We start from the raw sequence: 18,441 nt of genomic DNA, 5'->3' as shown, positions 1-18,441 counted from the left end.
AATCAGATGTGGTGCTGAACACCTATGCACCCTGCACTAGAGAATACAGGAAAAGTTCAAGGTTACCCTGCTGTGTAAGTGGTGCATATCTTGAATTTCAGCATTCAAGAAGCAGAGACAGGTGGAGCTCTGTGGCTTTGAGGCCAGCCTGGTCTACAGAGCAAGTTCCAGGCCAGCCAGGGCTACATAATGAGATCCTGTCTTTTTTTTTTTTGAGACAAGGTTGCGCCTTTCCTGGACCTCGTTCTGTAGACCAGGCTGGCCTCGAACTCACAAAGATCCGCCTGGCTCTGCCTCATGAGTGCTGGGATTAAAGGCAGTGTGTGACACTGCCACCCGGCTGAGATCCTGTCTTAAAAAAAAGAAATAAGCCGGGCAGTGATGGTGCACGCCTTTAATCCCAGCACTCGGGAGGCAGAGCCAGGCGGATCTCTGTGAGTTCGAGGCCAGCCTGGGCTACCAAGTGAGTTTCAGGAAAGGCGCAAAGCTACACAGAGAAACCCTGTCTCGAAAAACCAAAAAAAAAAAAAGAAAAAAAAAAAGAAATATAGTGCAAATGAGAGTTTGAGGAAGCACTGACTGGTTCCTTGGGCTCTGTAACCATTGTTCCCCTGAACCTTGCTGTGGGTCCTAAGACATCACACTCTTGGAACTCCAGCCCTCTCAGAGAGATTCCAGCTCAGGGCGGACTAGGAGAGAATGCACACACCTGATGAGTCCCAAGAAGATTCTTGGAGCAGAGTTGGGAATGGGAAGGGGTAAGCATGTATGGAATTAGTGTTAGTAAAGATGGGGAAGGCAATTCTGTTGCACTTGGCCTTTCTGTTCATAGCAGATGGAGTCTGTTGGAATTCTCAGTCTGCCCTGTCAGCTCTTCGTCGGAAAGAACGCAACGCTGATGCCCACACCAGGCCTCCCAGCTCAAGGGGTTAGCAATTCAGAAATAGCAGTGCTAACCCAGGTGTTGCCCAACTGATACCTGCTCCCACCCAGCTCAGATCCTGGGGCAGCCAGGGAAGCGTCTCCTCAGACAACCCCATTGTCCAAGTGTGGTGTCAGCCCTCACTGTCTGGTCTGCTGATGCTATGTTATACTGCAGGTCAGGACAGTGGTCCAGCAGGGAGGGCCAGGGAGCAAGTGCTTTGGGTTCAGGGCCTGGTTTGAGCAGCAGACTGGCAAAGGCCAGACTTGGAGTTCACAAGCCGAAGTGAAGGCACTGGGCTCAACAGTCTCCATTCTCTGTTGTGTCTCTAGAGCCTGACTCTGAGGATAGCAGTCCCATTGAATGGATAGAAATCACCGGTCCTGGCAGAGACCTAGGGCATCTTTGCCATGAAGGTCTTAGAATCTTTCTGCTTGCCCCTGGGGTTCGGTTTTGCTGTCAGTGACTTTAATCCTTGCCTTATTCTGCCCATCTGTCCTGGAAAGCAGGAGTTCTTTTGGCAGTTCCTGGGAGCTTCCTAGTGTTGTGCCCAGATCGTGACCCCCAGAGAGACCACCAAAGACGAGCATGCCGGAATGCAAAAGCAAGGTTTAATTCTGGATATCCAAAAGCAATACAAGCCTAGGCAGGGACTTCGTCCAATACATCCAATGCAGTGGAGGCTGGAGGAAGTGCCCGCCTGTCCGCAAGCTCAGTTTTTAAAGGGAAAAATCACAAGGTTACATCATTTAGGGGTGCAAGTACGGGTACAATTCTGATTGGCTCGCTTCTAGGGGCTTCTAGAAATTACTTCTAAGGGAGTGGTTGCCTGCCACCATTTCTCATTGGCTGCCCTCAGGTGGGGGCATTTTTATGGTCAGTTACCCTGGAAACCAGGGAGAGGACATTCCACAGTCTGGCAGGCATTACCTCGTGACTATCTTGTGACTCTGTACTTTTACACTTCCTGGTTTCTGGAATCTGAACTGACTTGTTTCAGTAACTAATGGCCTATTCCCAAAAGGAGAAATCTTAGGCCTTAATTTTAGGGTGAAAACATTCTGGTCTTATTTCTAAGATGGCTCATTTTGGTCTCACACCTAGCACTCAGTAAAGATAACAGGGCAATCCAACCACTCTGATTAGACACAGGTGGACCTCTAAAGAGGCTTTATCCTACAGCCTACTGCCAAAGTAGGAAGGGTAATTCCCAGTAATGGCCTTGGCTTTGTATTAGGAAAGTGTAAGGGAGGTGAGGGGGCAGAGACCCTCCTGAAAGAGTGTGAAAGAGACTGCCAAGTAAGCTGTCTCCCCGCTAGCATGAGTCACGTCTGAACCTCTATTGGACTTAGCTTTTCATTGGGTCCTGCTCTACGCTGCCCATGGTGATGGGCACTACATGGAGATTGGGGTTCTGGGGAGAAAAGTCAAAATAGAGATTCAGGCTGGGCATTTTCTGTAGTTTATTAGTAAAGATTTGTATGTCTGTCTTTCTCCTACAAACACAGCTCCTCAAAGACTGGTCCCATGGGCCTCTCCGGGCCTGGCACTGAGGAGTGGAGTAGGCATCGGGGGAGGATGAATGTGGTGAGCATTAATGAGATAGGCAGAGTCAGCCCAGAGGCCCGCCTGGGGGAGTACAGAGGGGCAAGGAGAGAAGCATGTTTTGACTTGGATGCTTACAACTTCTAGAAACCACAGCTTCATTATTTTTTCTTGTCATAACAAGCCTTCGAAAGTGCGGAACTCTAATGGCAATGGGGCTTAATTAGCCTTCTTGGAGCAGTGTGCAGGGGCGGTGGGGTTATGCTGGTGGCAAATATTTTTGATGATTTTTTTTAAATGCCTCTTCATAATGCAAATAAAGATTTGTACACTGCAAGCCACTGGTTGGTGGTGGTGCACATCTTTAATCCCAGCACTTAGGAGGCAGAGGCAGGAGGATCTCTGTGAGTTCGAGGTCAGCCTAGTCTACAGATTCGAGTTCCAGGACAGGCTCCAAAGCTACTCAGAGAAAGGATTCCAGAGAAACCCAAAAAAGAAGATTTGCATAGTGCAATAGCAAGGCAAAACATTGAGTGAATTCTATAGTTTCTAGCTTTCTTCTTATTCCTGTTCTTCCAGGAACCATGGCCAGCTGAAGACTATACTAAACAAATGAGCTTGTTTAGGCCATGGGGTGCGGGGTGGGGGGAGTGGGGGAGTGGCGGCAGCGGCACACCTGGGCAAGGCGCCTCCTGCTTACTTAGGAGCTACCCACTTCCCTTTGTCGGTGGGCGGTGCTAGCCGGAAGGCAATCTTCCCCTCCAGACTTCCCTCTTTCCTTTTCAGTTCGGATTCTATTTCTCTCACCCAGGGGAGGAGTGGGGGTGGGGAGTTGCACGTCATCGGGAGGTATGACAAACCTTAGCAAGACGCCCCAGAAAGGGGTTTATGGAGTCTCATAGATAAGTGTGAGCTTTCCTAGTCTCTCTGAAACAGTCCAAAGTGTCTGTGGCTCCCTAACACCCAAAGTTGTCTTCAGCCAGTCTTTCTTTTTGTGTGTATATATATATATATATATATATATATATATATATATGTTTTTTCTTTTTCCATTTAATTTTTTTCTTTTTTAAAATTAATTTTTATTTTATGTGCATTAGTGTTTTGCCGTGAGTTTCAAGTCCTCTGGAACTGGAGTTACAGACAGTTACTAGCTGCCAGGTGGGTGCTGGGAACTGAAGCTGGGTCCTCTGGAGAAGCAGCCAGTGCTCTTTTTTGTTGGTTTGTTTTGTTTTTCAAGACAGGGTTTCTCTGTGTAGCTTTGGCTGTTCCAGAACACGCTCTGTAAACCAGGCTGGCCTCGAATTCACAGAGATCCACCTGCCTCTGCCTACAGAGTGCTGGGATTAAAGGCGTGTGCCACCGCCGCCCGGCTTCAGTCAGTGCTCTTAACCACTTAGCCATCTCTCCAGTCCCCCTACCCCGTTTTATCTTTTAAATTAATGTAGGAGGGGGGTTTGCCTGCATGTATGTCTGTGCATCACATTCATGCAGAGCCTGAGGAGGCCAGAAGAGGGCATCAGATCCCCTAGGACTGGAGTTACAGTCTTCCCCATTTTTAATTTTTTTATTTTTTCCTTTTCTTTTCCTTTTTTTTTTTTTTTTTTGAGACAGGGTCTCTGTAGGTAATCCTGGTGATCCTGGAACTCAAAGAGATCTACCTACCTCTACCTCCTGAGTGCTGGGATTAAAAGTCGGCATCACCACTGCCCAGCACCACCATTTTTTAATTAAACATTTTTATTTTTATAACTTTTTGTTATCTGTATGGGTTTGTGTTTGTGTAGGGATATGTGTACATGAGTGCAGGTGTCTGAAAAGGCATTGGATTCCCTGGAGCTGGAGTAACAGGTGATTTTGAGCCAGGGTAAGGAAACCAAACTTGGGTTCTCTGGAAGAGCAGTATGTGCTTTTAATTGCTGAACCATCTCTCCAGGCACTCTTTTTCCAGTGTGTGTGTGTGTGTGTGTGTGTGTGTGTGTGTGTGTGTGTGTGTGTGTGTGTGTATGTGTGCGCTCATGTGGAGGTCTGAGGCTGATGTAAGAATCATCTTCAATCACTCTTCCATCCCATTTATAGAGGCAGGCTCTGTCAGTCAAGCTGAGAACTTGATAATGTGGTTAGTTTTGCCAGCTAGATTGCTCTAGGAATCCTGTCTGTAATTACAGGCAGGCTATCACTCCCACCTGGCATTTATGTGGGCTGGTGGGGATCTGAACTGAGGTCCTCATGCTTCTGTAACAAGCATTTCAACCACTGAGCCATCTCCCGCCCACTCCTCCTTTCCTCATCCACCTCGAATCTGTTCTCTACTCTTCTTCCTCTTTCTCTGGGTGTGGCCACGGGAGACTGCAGGTGCACTGATTCCTGTGTACATGTGAAGCCAGCAGTTGACATCAGGTGTCTTTCTCAATTGTTCTCTACCTTGTTTTTTTTGAGACAGGATCTCTCACTGAACCTGGAATAGCTTCGCTGGTTGACCACAGAGTCCCATAGATCCTTATTTATGGGATTGCATGTACACCGCATGCCCAGGTTTTTACAAGTTGAGGATCCAAACTCAGGTTCTTATGCTCCTATGGCAAGCATTTCACTGACTGAGCGACCTCCCCAGTCCTGTCTCCTATTCTTGCTCACAAAGTTTCTTCTTTACCCCATAGACTTTTGTTTTTGTTTGTTTGGTTTGTTTCTCTGTGTAGCACTGGCTGTCCTGGAACTCTCTCTGTAGACCAGGCTGGCCTCAAACTCAGAGATCCACCTGCCTCTGCCTCCCAAGTGCTGGGATTAACGGTGTGTGCCAACACTGCCTGGCAAGTTTTGGTTTTTTATATGTGCCTGGGTGTTTTGCTGGGTGTACTTTGGGTCTGGGCACCTGATCATGTGTGCCTGATGCCTGTGGAGGCCAGAAGACACAGAAGTGTCAGATCCCCTGGAAAGAAGGTTTAGGTAATTTTGAACTATCCATGTGGGTGCTGGGAATCAAACTTGGGTCACTCTGGAACAGTAGATCTCAACCTTCCTAACGCTGCTACCCTTTAATGCAATTCCTCATGTTGTGGTGACCCCCAACCATAAAATTATTTTGTTGCTACTTTGTAACCTTAGTTTTGCTACTGTTATGAATTGTAATGTAAATATTTTTGGAGGTAGAGGTTTGCCAAAGGGGTTGTGACTCACAGGCTGAGAAACACTGCTGTAGAACAGCCAGTGCTCTTGACTGCTGAACCATCTTGAAGGTGGAAGTTTCTGTCTCACCAGCAACTCCCAAATACCCAGCAGCCACTTCCCAAATTTCCACACTGTAGATGTAACCAACCGTCTTATTAAATAAGAAACACAGAACCAATGCAAAGAAGAAAGCCAAGAGATCAGAGCTAAGAGCCTTACCACCCTGCTACAGCTAGCCTCTTCAGCCAAGAGACCTCTCCGAAAGGGAGTTACTTCCTGTCTGTTTGTCTTTATATAGACTTTCTGTTCTGCCTTCTCATTGGTTGTAAAACCAACCATATGACCGCCTCGTCACTGTCTGTTGTACAGCCCTCTAGGACTTCTATGGTATTGATATTAAAGGCGTGCACCACCACCGCCCAGCTTTTGCTATGGCTCTAATAGCTCTGACCCCCGGGCAACTTTATTTATTAACATACAATTAAAATCACATTTCAGTACAAATAAAATACCACCATACCACACAGTCTTATATTAATTTTAAATGCTTGGCTGGTAGCTCAGGCTTATTACAAACTAACTCATACACTTAAATTAACCCATAATACTTACCCATGTTTAGCCTCATGGCTTGGTACTTTTTCTCAGTACAGCATTCTCATCTTGTGTCTGGCTGGAGACTCCTGACTGTGCCCTTCTCCTTCCCATCATCCTTAGTTTGGTCACCCTGCCAATACTTCCTGCCTGGCTACTGGCCAATCAGCGTTTTATTAAACCAATTTGAGTGACAAATCTTTACAGTGTACAAGAGGATTATTCCATGGCACCATCTCTTCAGCACCCCCCCGTTTGAGACAAGATAGTTGTATAGCTCAGGCAGACTTTTAATTTTTCCCTCTCCACTGCCCCACTCCCACCCTGTAAGATCCAGGATTATAGGCATGCACCACCACCCCCGGCTTCCCTCTCATCTTTTCCAAGTGTCTCAGGTACAAGCTGAAGAAGCAAACATCTATTCCCTTTTGGTGTGTAGGCTGCCATCTGGATTTCCTCCAAAATGTCTGCCGTGTGTTGCATGCATACAAAATGGGAAGAGGGTACATTCCCTAGGGAGGCTTAGGGGCCTGGGAAACCATAGAGTCTTCAAGTCCATGCTGTCCCTCAAGGGACAGCAGCTGGACCTACAAGGGCACGATGCTAGACACACCACACACAGTTGTTCTATAGTCAGATTTAGTGAGTTCTCCTGAGTGAAGACAGCTTGCCAATAGCCCTTCCATTAGGAGACACTGAATGCAATCTCTGTATTCTCCCTGGGTCTTATCAGGACCACAGCCTAAATGTGGTCATTTGGGAGTTCAGGTCAAGATCTTCCTGAGCAGCTTTTAAGCCCTGTCAGTGATGGAGCCTCTAGAAAGTGCAGGTGAGATAAATGCTCAGAGTAGCATGGAGAACCAAGTCCAGTGACCAGTCCCTAAGGACCGCTGAAGGCCAGCCCAGGCAAACAGTCCAAACTAGACGAACTAGAAGATGACTCGAGTGGCAGGGAAGAAAAACAAGAGACTGAGTCAAGAGTCTTAGACTACCAGGGGCTAGTACAATCCCACAGTCAGTCGGTGTCCTTGGGATGAATGATGGGGTGGAAGTGGGCAGGAAAGTGTGTGCCAGGGAGTGCTGCTCAGAGGAAATGGAACTGTCTGAGAGAGGAAGGGCATCACTAACCTACACGTCCAGGTCCTCCTGGGTCCACTGCGTGTCTTTGTCACCAAGGTAGCAAAGACCCTAGAGGTCTGCTTGCATTCAGGAATCCACCCCAAGGAGAACAACTCCCCAGACCCACTGGCCGGGTAGGGCTAATTACCCCCACAGGAACTAGGGACATGTTGACTTGACTCTGTGGAAAGCCACAACTTCTGTGATTTCTACAGAAACAAAAAATAAGCATGCTTTCCCCCTTCCCCCGGTCCAACCCATGTTATAGAATGCTCTCTGAACACAATGGCTGTTATCATTGTCATGAGCAGCAGGTGTGACTGTTCACCAGAGACCCTCCAGACTGAGCCTGTTGACACTCCTTCATAGTAGGACAGGTTGGGACCCTTACCTGAGGTCCCAGCCGCTGCCTTTTACACCTCCTTGCCCACTGTATGTAATTTTCTCTAATTGCATGTGGCTTGTGGTCTTGGAGGGTGCTGATATGTATGAAGGTTATCTGAAGGTGAGGGTAGGGGGACTCTGATTGTGCATCTATGGAGAAATTATCATCCGTGTTGGGTGTGAGACTTTTCAGTAATATGGCTGCTTTGGGGTCATCCATGCTCTGTAGGTAAGTTCAGTAAATTTATTGGTTTGCCAAATTGGACCTTTGTGGAATTATTACTTTTGTCTGGCTTTGGTGTGCTATCTGGGGTGAGTAGATGTTTATGTCTCCCCAGATAAAAGTTCTTGTGATACCACACTAGCTGGTGTTTGTAAAGCTAAAACAATCTAGTATGGGTCAGAGTCAGGCCATGGGCCTGCCCACAGTGCTTGTGTGTCACCAAAGTCCTGAGTCTGGACACCACAGCAAAGGCCTCAATGGCAGCGTTGTCATGTGTGGCCTGGATTCTCTTCTGTCACCCTCACAACCTTCTTTATTAGAGGGCCTGCTCATAGAGGAAATGGAGGCTCCGTGAGTCCTATCTGGGGAGTAGCCAGGCTTTCTTTCCCTTAACTGATCCCTCACAGATTTGGGGAAAAAACAGCTTGGATCCTTGAAGGGCCATGCTTCTTCTCCTGAACAGACAGCACTGGTCTATCCACAGATGTTCACCTGGATTATTCCAGGTCAGGTTAGAACTTTTGTTTGGTTTTGGTTTTGAGACAGGGTTTCACTGTGTATCCCTGGCCGTTCTGGAACTCTCTCTGTAGACCAGGCTGTCCTTGAGCTCATAGAGATCCTCCTGCCTCTGCCTCCCAAGTGCTGGGATTAAAGGTGTGTGCCACCACCGCCTGGCTAAAAACATTTATTTTTTGAACATTTAAAATTTATTTTATTAAATATGATGACATCATTTCCCCTCCCTGCTCATTCCTCCAATACTTTCCATGCCCAACATTTATTTTTTTGAGACAAGATCTCTCTATGTAGCCTTGGCTGTCTTGGAACTTCCTATGTAGACCAAGCTGGCATTGAACTCACAGAGATCTGCCTGCCTCTGCCTCCTGGGTACTGATTAAAGGTGTGTGCTACTATGCATGGCTACTATTTTTAATTATGCATTATGTGTGTGGGTCTGTGCACGAGAGTGCTTGTTTGTTGAGGCTAGAGGCATAGGACCCCTCTGAAACTAAAATTAGACTGTTGTGAACCCACTGACATGGGTGCTGGGAACCCTACATGTCCTCTGCAGGAGCAATATACGCTCTTAACTGCCGATCATCTCTCCAGACCCTTTTTAAAAAGACATTTTTATTTGTATCTGTGTGTGGTTGAGGGTACGGGTAAGCGTGGAGATCAGAGGACAGCGTGTGGAAGTCTCTCCTTTCAACACGTGGGCCCCAAACTCGCAGAGTCAGACTTGGCAGAAAGCACCTTTACCGACTTGAGCCCTCTTGCCGGCCACTCTCTTTTAAAATGGTTTGGTGTAGGCTGGTCTCAGGCTCACAATGTAGCGGAGGATGACCTTGATTTTCCTGCCTCTTCCTCCTAAGGACTGGCATTAAATGCGTAGGTTACCAGCCCCGGCCCTCAGGTCGTTTCTAAGGTCTGGTGAACCTCCAAAGGGGTCCGGCAGAAAGCCATTGCCTAACCGAGCCGGGCTTCATTCAGCACAGCCCGGCCGCGTTAACCGCGGAGGGCGCATGCGCAGGTTGCGGAAGCCTTTTCCCGGCGACCCCGAGGCTGGTGCGTGGACACGAGTCTTCGCGGGCGGTCGTGAACGCGCGAGGGGAGGGGGGGGGGGGGCGTGTGCGAGGCAGGGGCGCGCGCGCGCGCTACGCGCATGCGCAGCAGCAGGCGGCGGTGCGAGCCGAGCTGGGAGATGGCGGCAGCAGCGGTGGAGCGGAGAGTGTGAGCGCCGCCCGGGAGCCACTGGCTCGGGCGCAGTGCGACCCCGACCCCGCCCGCCCGCCTGCCCACCATGGGCAATGAGGCCAGCCTGGAGGGCGGCGCGGGTGAAGGGCCGCTGCCGCCCGGAGGCTCTGGTCCGGGTCCGGGTCCGGGCCCCGGAGCAGGGAAGCCGCCTTCAGCACTAGCTGGCGGCGGACAGCTCCCTGCAGCTGGAGCTGCGCGAGCGGCAGGACCCCCGGCCCCTGGTCTCGGCCTGGTTCCCGGTCCTGGCCCCGGCCCCGGCCCGGGCAGGTAAGAGCGCGGGTCTGGGTGCCTGGGGGGCAGGGAGCTGCGGTCCGAGTCTGGGGCCGGGGCCTGGAATCCCACGATCTAGTGGACAGCTAGTTCTGGTCTGCCTGCACTCCGAGTCCTGCCAGATTGGCGTGAGCTGGGTGGTCGTGGGGGGCAACCCTAGGTTTCCAGCCGCCCCGCCTTGACAGGACAGGATGGTGAGTACAGGGTTAGTCAGGGCCTGCAGACTGTGACTTCGTCACAATCCCCCAATTTTCTTCCCCCCTAGCGCAGGGGCCCAAGAGCTCAGGAGGGGCTTATGTAACCTTAGCCTGGTCCCTCTGCACTGGGGAGCGATGGTATGGAAGACATCCTCCCTGTCTGCCAGTGTGCATATGTCCATTGTGCTGGGTCTAGGAAAGAGCACAATGGGAGTGGCTGTCAAGGAGGGCAAGTGTCACTGCTAGGGACAGGGAGAGATGGCAATAGTTGAACCATGAACTTGGTCTTTTGCTTTCCTTAAGCATTTCGTGGCTGTCACTGTCTCTGAGGAAAGGAAAATTGTCCACTGGATACTATCAGGCCCAATAATACTCACAGTCATGTGCTTTCATCATGGCTTAGTGAACACTTTGAGGTGAAGCAAAAAGGCTGCTGAATTACCTAGCACCAGATCCGAACTCACGGCTTAATGCTTTAGATCAACACCTCCAACCAGTGGGAAAGCTGAAACCCACATGAGAATGGTTTAAACAGAATAGATCCGGTCAAATATCTCAAGCCCAGCTTGTTTTAGATGTTTGCCAACCCGGATTCTGCAAAAACAAGTTGCACTGAATGCAGAGGCTGCGAATGCTAATCTATGTCAGCAGACTACAGACTACCCAGAGATGACAGGGTAAAATGGAAGGCATGATTTTTACACCAGTTGGGCCTGGGGAGTCACATACTCCCTGGGGGCAGTGCTTGCATCTCCATATGAAGCTGCCAATATATGTTGCTTTGCCTTTGCCAGAACACAAAAACTCCAAGGAAGAGTCATTTTTGCTTTTTCAGATGCCCAAGTATGTTTCTCCTCTGTGTATTTCCTCAGAAGTCATTTCTCAGACGCCTCACAGTGATGAAGCTGTTAGTAGCCTGAAACCTGCCTCAAACAAGCCAGCCTATGAACATACCTCTTAGAGGTGGAATTTGCCCATTTTACATTTGCTATTACAATAATACAGTTGAGTAGCACACAGGCTCTTAGAATGCAAACACTGTCCATCTTGCTGCGTGTTGAGTTGCTGTTTGGGTTTTAGCCCGAGACAGAAGCTCACCATGCTTCAGTCCTCTCCCTCCAAGGAAAAGCTACAGCGGAATGGAAAAACACCTTGTTGCTGGGAGCTCTGTATGGGGAATTTACCATTTTTCTTCCAGTTTAGCCAAACTGGCAGCTCGGCTAGCTGTTTGTCAGATGTTGCAGAGACAAGCATATAGAATTTTGGAAAGACCTGGCAGCTTAGAGAGACAGGAAAGAGGCTGCTGTCTACTGCCCATACTCCTCAGTGTTCCATTTCTATTCTACCTATAAATCCTGCTGCAGGGCAGACCCACCCACTGCCGTGTGTGCGGAAACCGTGGGTTCTTGCTGGATTTAGGAGGTGCAGCACGTCTCGCCAGCTGTGGGCAGGGCTCGCACATGGGCCTGTGTTCTTGAGGTCCTTCAGCTTTCAGGATCAAGAGGTGAGCTGGTGGCTTGTCACCAATACTCAGGACTGAGGACCCTTAGGGGGCAGGGGCAGGAGTCCCTCTTCCAACTGCTGGTCAGTTTGTCACAGCATCTCAGCTAAGTGTGTGGTCTGTCTCTCCTTCAGGGTCCGAATGGCTGACCTCTGACCGGTGCGCCAGGTACCTGATACCAAATTTAACACGTTCTGTTCTGAGATGCTGATGAACAGATTGGGCCATTGATGGAGAAAAAGCCCCATGGCATGTGCCTATAGGCATTCAGCAAAGAGCATTCCAACAAGATCTTGAATTTTGTAGCAGTCAGAAACCCCATAGTATTGGGGAGAGGGTCAAAAGAAGGTGTGATTAAATGTCTAACCCCTAGGAGAACTGAGGTTCTAGGGAGTTGAATCCTGGTTCTTTCCTATCGCCATGTTACCTCCTGTCACCTCAAGCTGAATTTGTTTTTTTATTCTCATACTGAGCTGACTTGGGCTCTGTGAGGGGGTGGCTTCAGCATTCAAGGCTGAAGAGCCTGTCTTGAATTCAGGAAGCATCAGTGCTGCCACACCCATAGCGTTGCCTCAGCCTGTGGGGTGATGGTAGAGCTTTGAGCACTGGAGAGCTCCATAAGGTTGGATTTTCTGTTTCTGGTCTCAGGTTTATTATAGAGGGTGATATCAGCTCTGCTTTTCCCAAGGAGTGACAGAGTGGGAGAAAGCTGATCTCTGTCTCAGACTCTGCTTTCCAAACCAGGTGACCTGGTAGGGGCTACATCCTATTAGAGGAAGGGGCATCATTCATTCATTTATTCACTCACTCACTCACTCATTTATAGAGATGTATCAAAGTACAGCAAGAGCACAAGATGACTGAATTTTACCTGTACACATATCCATGGCATACCACCAGATTAAGACCAGACCTTGTAAGTACCTGACAAAGTTCCTTTTAAAAAAATTGCTCAAAGGAACTGGGAGGTAGTACAGTGGCAGAGGGCTTACCCAGCACCTTTGAGGCCCTGGGTTCAAGCCCCAGTACCAAAAAACTGTTAATTGGGTGCTGAAGAGATGATTCAACAGTTAAGAGCACTGACTGCTCTTTTAGAGGACCTGAGTTCGACCACCAACACCCACATGTTGGCTTACAGTCATGCATAACTCCAGTTCCAGGGGATCTAACACTCTTTTCTGGCCTCCATAGACACCAGACGCACATGGTGTACAGACATACATACAAGCAAAACACCCATACACATAAAAATAAAACTTAAAAAACATTACACAAAGAGGGGATGGAGAGAGGGCTCAGTGGTTAAGAGAGTTTGCTGCACTATCATGAGGACCTGAGTTTGGATCCCAGCACACTCACAACATGCTAGGCATCTCACACAAACCTGCAGCCCCAGGATTGAGGGGTGCGGGCAGAGACAGGAGGAATCTCTAAGACTTGCCGACTTCCAGCCTATCTGAGAAAAATGAGAGCCCCAGGTTCAAAAGAGATAAGTGGAGAGCGAAAGAGACACCCAGTACCCTCTTTTGGCATCTTCCTATGTGGACACAGATGTGTACATCCCTCCCCCCAACTGTGTACAGACACATATTCACATTTTAAAATTGCACAAAGCATCCACATAGACGGCATCCTGTCTTGTCCATATCAGCTGTGAGAACTTGTAAATGTTTTGTCACATACAAACTGATTTTCAATAAATTAGGGAAGATATCTTAGCCATTAAGAGCAAGCACTGGATTTGGCTACAAGAAAAAATGTGGTACTTCCCTACCGTTTAGCCTTAGTCTGGTCGGTCAAGTCTTTTTGAGGAGCCAACCCATGGATAATCTGCAGGAGAAGCTGTGGGCATCCCGGAGTCTGGGAGGTGCCACACAGGCAGTGCGTGTAGCGGGGTAGTCAAGTAGGAGGATGAAGGGCACAGTTAGGTCTCAAGAGAGGGAGACACCCAAAGCATTATGGAAAAATTATTGGAATTCAGAGAGAGAGAGAAAGTGGGGGAGAGGAAGGGAAGAGGAATGTGGTCTGCACTGGCAGAGACAGTGAGCAGAGCATGAGACTGAATGCAGAACTGGGAGAGAGAGAGGGTAAATCCAGGTACGACATCGCTCTCCCTAAATGCCAGACAAAATCTATAATTTAGCTCGTATGCCATGGAGAAATCTTGAGCCAAAGACAGCTGGGCACAGAGAACCTGGTTGTTGGCTGGATAGATGCAAGTACTCGGAGAACCACGTGGAGTTTCTTTCCTCAAAATGGATTCGTCCGGCATAGTGTCTGAATTATCCAGGTTTATTGTGTTAGCTAATAGTCATGGACTAGCACAATCTACGGTGAAATAGTGTCTAAAGATAGAAAGAAAGGGCGCAATTGCCAGGCTTGGAAATAATGGCTATTTGTCATTTAGAGGCCTGTCTGGCCCCAGTGGCTGAGTTTTTTGGGAGTGCATGTATGTATTAAAGTGACCTTCCTTTAGAATAGTGACATTGCCAATTTTACCTCAAGGGGGCAATCATTTTTGCATTTCTTGCCAGGGAAAAGGGGCAGCTTTGATAATATTGTTCCCAGCACTGGTGGGACGGGTAAGACATCATAGGGTTTTCTACTTTGTGTTTTGGAGACACAGTCTTACTCTGTAGTCTGAGCTGGCCTGGAATTCACTACATGACCCAGGGTGGCCTCCACCTGCCTCTGCTCTACACGTGCTGGGACTACAGGTATGAGTGGACATGTCTGGCTGTGGATTTAATTTTCTTTTTCTAGTGGAGAAATGAGAGGAGAGGTCATTTAAACAAACAAACAAAACGAGATTACTATGGAAAATTTCAAGCATACATAATAATAGAGGGACCAGTCTAATAAAGTTCTGTGTTCCAGTTACTCAGCTACAGCCATTATCAACTCATAACCAATCAAGTTTCATTTACCCCTCCCTTCCTCCTGAGACAAATTCCAGACATTCCAACATTCCATCATCAGTATTCCAGTGTACACTTCCAGGAAACAAGAGCTTTGTACAAATGTAATCATAGTGCAATCATCATATCTAAGTAAGTATTTCCTTCTTTCCAGGGAAGGTTTGCTAGGAATCAAACCCAGGGCCACATGAATGCTAAATGTGCACAGTGTCTCTGAGCTAAATGTGCAGCCCAATAACCTATTCTTAAAAAAAAAAAAAAAAGATTTATTTTTAATTATGTATATTTGTGAGTGTCTGTGTGTGGGTATGCACCTGACAGCAAGTGACCTAAGAGGCCAAAAAGTATTGGCCCTCCCTTGAGCATGGTATAGGCAGTTCGAGCCACCCAATAAGGGTCCTGAGAACTGATCCTGGGTCTGCCGTAAGAACAGTACATAACGTTAACTGCTAAGCTGTCTCTCCAGTGCCCCCCGACAACTTGTTCTTTTGTTTATTTGTTTGTTTTTGTTTTTGAGACAGGGCTACCCCTGGCTGTCCTAGAACCGACTCTGTAGACCACACAGAGATCCGCTAGCCTCTGCCTCCCAAATGCTGGGATGAAATGCATGTGCCACCACTTGGAACAATCTGCTCTTTTTTTGGTTTTGGTTTTGTTTTTCAAGACAGGGTTTCTCTGTGTAGACTTGGTTGTCCTGGAACTCTCTCTGTAGACCAGGCTGGCCTCCAACAATCTGTTCTTAATCTCAGGGATTATTTGGATGTGGTTCTGTTTTCTGATTGTCTTATAGATTTTGACAGTTGGTTTGTTCAAATTGTGATGTATATCAAATCTAGTCTCCTTAGTACACTGTCTCTTAATTTCTTTGTTTTGTACTTTATGTATGGCAGACCTGAGTCCCTTAGTCTGTAATTCCCCATATTCTGGACTATGTTAATTGCATCCTTGTGGTGTCATTTAAGATGTATTTTGGCCCTCGTTTTCCTGAAAATTGGATATTATATTTAGAATCTGTTCAGATTCACATTTCATCACCGTTATTATTAATTATTTGTAGTGCTTAAGTTCAAACCCAGGGGATTCATACATTCATACACATGCTGTACCACTGAATTGTATGTCATAGGCCCACATTTTATTCATTTGGTTGTTATTTTTGAGAGCAAGGCTTGCTATGTGATTCAAGTTGATCTTGAACTCATTTTGTGTAGCCCAGGTGGCTTCAAACTCTCAATCCTCCTGTCTCAGCCTAAGTGCTGAGATGACAGGCATGTGCCACCATGCTCGGCTGAAATTCTACCTTAGAAGAAGAGATTTGTTGATGGATTCAGATGTGGAGAGAGGAGGAAGTTGCTCAAAATAGAGCCTGGCTTTGGACTAATTTGGGAGTCAAAGAACAGTGTGGCGGGTCACTTTCTCTTCTTTCTCTGAAGTTCTCCTTCTGAGTTTAGGAAACCAAAGCTTTCAGAGTCATGCCCTTTGAATCCAGCTCACGTGAGCATCTGTAGATTTGAAGTAGGAAGCTGCTAGGCAACAGATTTGGGGGCTTTCAAAAAAAATCCTCCTGGTCTCATTGTTCTTTCATTTCCAGATGGGAACCTTTTCCCATATTGGGAGTGGGGATGGAGAGGGCCAGACCCTGTATATGTGAGCTACTCAAGAGCAGTCTGTCCCGGAGCCTCTGGGCCTGTCCTGTTAAGCTGGGGCTGATAAAACTGTTGTATTGGTTCTAACTGTGGTCACTGGATGGCTGCTGCATCATAGACAGTCTGCTCGCTGTTTTATCTCTCTCTCTCTGACCTGCCAGGCCGTAAAGAACCTGCAGGTCCCAATTGTCCTGGACCTTCCAGTCCTTCCTGTCTGGGAACTGTTTTTAAACACTGAAATGGTGGCTGAGACCTGAGTGCCACTTAATGATATGAGTGAGGCTTGGTGAACAGTCTGGCTGTGGAGACTCTTGCCTCAGTCCTCCTCAGGCTGAGAGCAAGAGTCATGCTGGTGTGAGCACTGCATTCATAGGCTTGCCCAAGCTCCTTTCCTACAGGACTGTCCGCCATCCCCGTTTATAAGTGGAGTGAAGTGGAACCCCCTGGACTGTGACGCCTGTGTGCTAGGGCAGCTGGAATTCTGGCTTTCTGTCCTCTGTGGTTCCCTCCTTACAGATGGGGTCTCTAATGGATGAGTGTCTGCTGGGAATTGAACTCAGGACCTCTGATTGAGCAGCCAGTGCTCTTAACCTCTGAGCCAGTCTGGGAATGCTGAGTCTGCTGTCAGCATGAAGTCAGCAGCAGCAAGTGTCTGCTGGTCATGGCCAGTCTCTGGGTTTCGTTTTTTTTTTTAGTTGTTGTTTGTTTGTTTTTTTGTGGTTCTGGGAATTAAACTCAAGGCTTTGTGCATGCTAGGCTAGGCAAGAGCTACTCCCGTTCTCCCCAGCCCTGGCCCGTGGCGTTCTCTCTGCCAGTTTAACTTCCACTTAGGCTCTGATCAGCTGTGCCTTCGCTCAGCTGTGCTGTGCTCTGGGCCTCATCAGGGGTGTTGCGTTATGATGTTTCCTTCCCGGCCTTTGCTCTTATGGGCACCCAAGGTTCTAAAAAGAGCTTTGATCTAGAAGAGATTCTTTATCTGATGTCCCCCACTTCTTTCTAACAAGAAAATTACTTGGGGGGCATATTGGGAACCTTTTAGGTCCTTTTTAGGATCAGAGTCAAGGGTGAAGAATTTGAGAGGAAGCAGGAGTGTTCCATGGCATGTATTTAGACAGTAGAGGAAAGCCTCAGGTGTTAGACCTTACCTACAACTTTGAGGCACCGTTTCTCTCTCTCTTTAAATTTTTTTATTATTTTATTTTATGTGTGTGGGTGTTTGCCTGTATGTAAATTTGTGCAATATGTGCATGTCTGGTGCCCACCAAGGCCAGAAGACATTGGGTCCCCTGGAACTGGAGTTACAGATGGTTGTGAGCTGTCATGTGGGTGCTGGGAATTGAACCCTGGTCCTCTGGAAGAGTAGCCAGTGCTCTTAACCACTGAACAATCACTCTAGTCCTCCACACCCTTTTTGTTGTTGTTGTTGTTGTTGCTCTAGCTGTATTCAAAGAGAGAAAAGGAGATGTATACAGGGCTGGCAGCACACATGATTTGCAAGGCCCAGTGTAACACCAAGACACCCTTTTATTTTATCTTTTCTAGACAGGGTCTCTAGAAAGCCCTGGGAGCCCTGGAACTTTCTATGTAGACTAGGCTGGCCTTGAACTCAGAGATCTGCCTGCCTCTGCCTCCAGAGTGCTGGGATCAAAGGTGTGTACCACTATACCTATCTCTCTACACCCTTTTAAAATATTTTATTTTTAGCCGGGCGGTGGTGGCGCACGCCTTTAATCCCAGCACTCGGGAGGCAGAGCCAGGTGGATCTCTGTGAGTTCGAGGCCAGCCTGGGCTACCAAGCGAGTCCCAGGAAAGGCGCAAAGCTACACAGAGAAACCCTGTCTCGAAAAAACGAAAAAAAAAAAAATTTTATTTTTAATCGTATGTGTGTGTCTGTGTGAGGGTTTGTGAATGTCAGTGCCTGTGGAGGCAAGAGGTACCAGGTACCCTGGAACTGCGGTTACAGACAGTTGTGAACCACCTAACATGGGTGCTGAAAATCAAACTCTGGTCCTCTGGAAACGCAGGAAGCAGGAAGTAGTCTTAACCACTGAGCCATCTGCCCTGCCCCAGGCAGGGTCTCCTGTTGGTGCTTGTCTGTGCCAGGCTGGATCTCATCCGGTAGTGGGACCGTGCAGTTATAGACACCTGCCATCACATCTGGCTTTTTATGTTGGGTCTTGGGGTTCAAACAGAGGTCTT

General features: G+C 47.9%; 1 protein-coding gene across 1 annotated transcript in view; it reads left to right on the top strand.

Annotated features, from left to right (window-relative positions):
• Positions 1-9,639: 9,639 nt before the first annotated feature.
• The window catches only part of Bsn (bassoon presynaptic cytomatrix protein), a 96,536-nt gene continuing 87,734 nt past the window's right edge, over positions 9,640-18,441 (top strand). The window contains exon 1 of the mRNA XM_052720694.1: positions 9,640-9,977. Within this exon, the coding sequence (XP_052576654.1) occupies positions 9,757-9,977 (221 nt within the window). The 5' untranslated portion in view covers positions 9,640-9,756. The remainder of the gene's footprint in view (positions 9,978-18,441) is intronic.

This window comes from Peromyscus californicus, unplaced genomic scaffold (assembly GCF_007827085.1).
Source record: "Peromyscus californicus insignis strain IS unplaced genomic scaffold, ASM782708v3 Scaffold_11__1_contigs__length_118956290, whole genome shotgun sequence".
Lineage (NCBI taxonomy): Eukaryota > Metazoa > Chordata > Mammalia > Rodentia > Cricetidae > Peromyscus > Peromyscus californicus.
Note: the sequence above shows the minus strand (reverse complement) of the source record. Positions and strands in the feature narration are given on the sequence as shown.